The 5,000-nt window shown below is 43.7% G+C and overlaps 1 protein-coding gene across 1 annotated transcript in view; it reads right to left on the minus strand.

Moving 5' to 3' along the window:
* Positions 1-5,000, minus strand: part of LOC122265348 (unconventional myosin-Ia) — a 47,245-nt gene that overhangs the window by 12,756 nt on the left and 29,489 nt on the right. The window contains exons 6-13 of the mRNA XM_086544198.1: positions 4,874-4,887; positions 4,208-4,292; positions 3,126-3,232; positions 2,854-3,001; positions 1,795-2,000; positions 765-884; positions 529-642; positions 175-344 (exon numbers count right to left, since the gene is read on the minus strand). Of these exons, the coding sequence (XP_086400324.1) occupies positions 175-344; positions 529-642; positions 765-884; positions 1,795-2,000; positions 2,854-3,001; positions 3,126-3,232; positions 4,208-4,292; positions 4,874-4,887 (964 nt within the window). The remainder of the gene's footprint in view (positions 1-174; positions 345-528; positions 643-764; positions 885-1,794; positions 2,001-2,853; positions 3,002-3,125; positions 3,233-4,207; positions 4,293-4,873; positions 4,888-5,000) is intronic.

Raw genomic sequence — 5,000 nt, forward strand, 5'->3', positions numbered from 1 at the left:
GAAACGTATCAGAAGTATTTCTTGCGGTGTGAAGTTATTCAACAAAATTCAGACATTTTCCAACATCAATACAATTGCCATATCATCACTGTTATGACTGCAATTCCCGGGGGAGAAGCATAGTTTCGAGCGTCATGCAGCATCCCTTCTGAAGTCCTTCTCATTCTTACTCACCTAAAGGAGTCGTGCGGAATGTTGTTATCGGAGTGGGAATGGCGGCCGCCCTTGATATCGAAGAGAGAATGTCCTCCGCACGAGAAGGAGAGCTGCTGGAGCAACGCGTCGGTGCTTCCGCCCACTCTGGCGCACACGTCCTCTATCACAGCTAACACACCGGTCTGCCGCTGTTGAAGACAAGCCGAACTTATTTCTGCCTTTATCTCGCCCATTAGAAACAAGCGATATATAACATTTCTACCATCGTCCATGCATCCTTCTGGGACTCACAGAGCACTTCTCATATTGCCTTATACAACCCTTGCACGCAAACAGCCGACTCCACGTGGCTGCTGTCCATGCCAGCCTCACCTGCTCAATAAGGTCCACGACGGCGTTATTGGTTGGAATGTCGATGGGCGTCCAGTCGATGCCCTCCCGCAGGTAGTCCTCCTGCACCTCCTTCAGCGTGATCTCCGTGACGATCTGGGGCGGAAGTCCTTCGTTAAGCGAGCTCCCGATGAGTCACACAGCTCGTGCGAGTTATAGAGGAGGTAAGTGACAATGAACAGGACTTGCTACGCCAATCTAATACAAAAGGAACTTACCTGATGAAGTTTCTCATTACAGAAATTAATGACCAGCTGCTCAAAACTGTTTGTCTCCTGGATTTCGAAGCCAAAGATATCGAGCAGTCCAAGCACCTTCCTGCGGCCAAGCGTCCTCACCTATGATAAGAGGAAGAAAAGATAGCACATGTCCACGATACGTTATCCGAGTACTATTGCCACAGTCAGAAGAAAGCAGCACCTGTGAAACCTGGTAAAATGTCCCTTATTCTGACTGTCTACAGTATTTCACTTTGGCACCCAAACAAACAGCAACATTCCCATCGTGATGAACACAGCCGTGCTTCAGTTGGAAGACTAAGCCTTAGCTAAAGAACAGGTGTCCTCGCCTGAGGAGCTCAGCGAATGCTCTGCCGTGTACTGACTAAAGGCGTCCTCTGTTGTGCCATAAACATTAAATCCGGATTGAAGTGTAATCCAGCCGTCAGCTGCACATGCGCCATGGCAGCGTTCAGGATGGAATTTTCATGCACCTCTGGAGCAGCATTGACTTTGGAGTCAAGGCTTACTTCTGTGCATACGCAGACAGAACAAGTTAATCCCCCCAATCCTGTATCGCTACGTAATGAAAACGTCATCAACTGGATGAGAGCATGGAGCCGAGTTGCCATTAGCATTTATACTTGACAATAATGCTGCAAACTCTGAAACTCCCACATCCAATATGTATTTTGGAAAGTCATTAATGTATAACATAATCTGTTTAATCTAGTTCAAATGACAGATATCACTCTCAACGATGAAAATAAAAACTAAAAGAAACTCCCACAGAGAACCTCTGGGGGTTTCAGACAACGGATGTTATTTCCAGGTTAGGAAAAGATTGACATTTTGTGAAATATATTTGCAGAATTATTTTCAAAAAGACCTTTATTAGCAGATTTATTTACTTTAAATTCAAATCAAAATGTCAGAACCTTCCAACTCATGTATGTGGCTCTTACAAAAGACGCCTTAAGTAAACCTTGAGCAAGGCCGACCGCGCCAGCCGTCATGGCTCGAGTCTGACCTTGATAGCCTCATTAGCTCTGGCGACGACCCAGGTGAAGAGGCGGTTGTAGAGGGCGCGGCACAGCGCGTCGCGGGCGCGGGTGGCCTCCGCAGCGGTGAGTTCGGCCACCACGGTGTCTCCGCGCGCCTCCACCGTGCGCGTCTGCAGCGCCGCCACCAGCGCCGAGACCTCGCACGAGAGCAGCTCGCACACCTCGTGCAACTCTGCGGGAAACAAAGACTCGTACCGCGCTTCTTCAATGACGCATTTCAAACATTCCATAGAAGGAAGGCCCATTAAAACATGTTTTTCAAATTGAATCAATAGCTACGTTACTGATTTTATAAAGCATTGTTTCGTAATAAAGTAAACATACTACTGAACAATGACAAATGGGCAGCTGTGACTTATTCAATCATTCATTTATGTATACAATAATGCGTGTGTTCATATCGGTATATATATCTGTAATAACAAGGGGAATTACAGCAATAATGACAGTAGCAGTAATAATGATAGCAAGTTTATCAATAAAGGCAACATCGCTATAGATAATGATGATCATGCATTAACGGCTATAACGATGATGTTTAATTACAACGATTATGTGATGCTGCTACGAATGATGACAATCGTGGTGACGCCGATGATGGTGATGGCTATGATAATAATGTCAACAATAAGAGTGATAGACACTACATTCTCTGATCTTAATTATGACAAGCAAATTTCCTAGAAAACTACAAGAGAGCGATTTGGGAACTGAAATACATGACAGCGCTCGACTACACAAACATATGGTGATGTTTAAGGATAATCTCTAGAGGCTTGTGTTAGAAACATAACGACTTCTAATGGTTATTTTCACCAAATCATAGAAATTCGAACATGAACAGGGGTATGAAAAAAGCACTGTGCTTATTTTCTCTCTACATACGCTTCATACAATGTAAGACTTAATACAAGATATACACCAGTTCGAATATAAGGAAAAAGGACAAAGATCTTTGCCAACCGAGATCCTTTCACAGTTTCCATGCAGTCTGGGTTCAGTAACTGCGGTCAGCCCCCACTCACCATATTCATTCTCGTTGGCGCACCCTTCCGTGCCGTCAATATTGTTAACGGACGTGAAGGTCAGGTTGCCGACCTTGAGCACGACTGCAACGAGCTTGAAAACCTCCATTTGCTCCTCGTACGCCAGGCCGAGGGTTTCTAGGGCACGCTGCGGGAGAGACACTGCTGTTACGTCTCTGGCACTCGAAGCATGGCTGTATATGCACGGGACTGATATTCTATCTGTTTACATGAATGAAACACGAGGAACATTCATTTGAAAGTGAACAGACCTTGGTGATGTTGAACTCTGTGCGGTCGTCCAGTGCGTCTGTAGGGAAATGCCTAGGCGCGCGCAGCAGGTTGTAGTTGTCTAGGTTCCTCTGCAGCCTCAAGGACTCTGCGGAGAATCAACTCAAATGTGCCTTTATCCCACAAACACTAACCTACCCAGAATTTACTCCAAGTAGCGCAGATAAAATTTAAAGTCTAACATTGAGTTCTAATATTATATCAGATTTTCAACTCATGCATTATGTAATGATTATGAGAAGTTTGGTGCATTTCTGTAAGGCAGGAGTCGGCAGTGGCCATATGTGACTTGAATCTCATTCGTGTCCAAGAAAGACGACATTTTTTCACACATCATGAATCATGGAGGCAAGAGAGAGAGAGCGCAGAGGAAGGCTGCCGAAGCCATACACGTGGACCTCTTCGTCTCCAGAAATAGCTGAAACCTTTACATTTCTCCGTGAGGATCGAGGGGATACACTGGAATACAAACGGCTTTAGGAGATGCTTACAGCCTGCTCTAAGCAACCGCTGTGCATTATCTCTTTACATTTAGAGCGACAAAGTACGTCTTGATGGAGTCCTTTTCTAGTAACTAGAATTGAATTATAAATTTGCAATTATCTCCTCTTGCTACCTTAAATCCATTATTTGATCACTAAACCAAAGAATAACACGAATTAATGGCGACTATCATCAATTAATCACTGACTATCATCAATCAATTAACCGGAGTCGGTACATTATTTGTAAAATAGGTCTAGGGTCGCTCGGCCGGAGAAAAAGAACATTAAAAAACACGTAAACTACTGACGTGATTTAACAAGAAGCCTTTGCTTATTATATTGATATCAGTATCAAACACATGTCCAATAAGCCCGAACAATGCGACCAGTAGCAGTTCATGTTAACGTTTAATAGGAAAAACTCGAATGATGACAATACTATATTTTGTTTCGAGGCGAATATGCACTCAACACGAAAGAAGGGCACTCTAGTATACTGCCAATTATCACCTCCACTCTAGTGCATCTTCTCCAAGATGAAAAGCTAACAAAGGCTTAATAAAAGCCACACAACTTACTGAGGGTTTGGATGTCAGCGCCCGCCAACAGCTGGTAGAAGATGTGGAAGTTGCGCTCCCCCGGAGGCTGGGCCGTCACCCGGGACTGCAAGGCATCAGCCATTAGTGCGGGCACACTCAGGTACACTTTGAGTACTTAAGGTAAACAGATGCTAAAATGAGGGACCATGATGAAGAGTGACCAGTGCGGAGACTGAACGTATACAGCGCCATAAACAGTTACTAAATGACGGACCAGCATGAAGAGTGGTCAGAGAGCTTCTCGTACATCTTCAGTCAGAGGATCAACAAATTACGTGTAATCTTGGTTTCCCTTCGAGACTGTTTGTGTGTGTGTGTGTCTTTTAACCATTTATATCTAAATTCAGAGTGGATATAGATGATTATCCACACCAACTCCCTATTGCGACCATTGCGACCACATGAGTTCTATTCGAAAAATAAATTCGCGAAGACGAATGGTCATTGCACAGTCTAAATGTATGATAAAATTAATATGATTACATTTCTGATTTCGATACCTTGCGCCAAACACTTTAGATACGCATGTATAGCAAGAAATAAATGAAAAGTATCAATGAAGAGGAGCTCTCTGATCTTCTAATGCCCGCCCCCTTCCCCTAAAAATTCAAAATTCAACGCAACAACAAAGAAAAGGATACTTACTTTTTCTAATAAATCTTCGGAGAGCAGAGTGAGAGAGGAGAGTTACTCATACATTCAGAATTATAGATAATGATATCCCATCACGTTAGTTATATGATATCCAATGAAAGGCAGGTAAGGATGAATT

Source organism: Penaeus japonicus, unplaced genomic scaffold (genome assembly GCF_977035675.1).
Source record: "Penaeus japonicus unplaced genomic scaffold, GWHDUDI00000001_assembly GWHDUDI00000015, whole genome shotgun sequence".
Classification (NCBI taxonomy): Eukaryota; Metazoa; Arthropoda; class Malacostraca; order Decapoda; family Penaeidae; genus Penaeus; species Penaeus japonicus.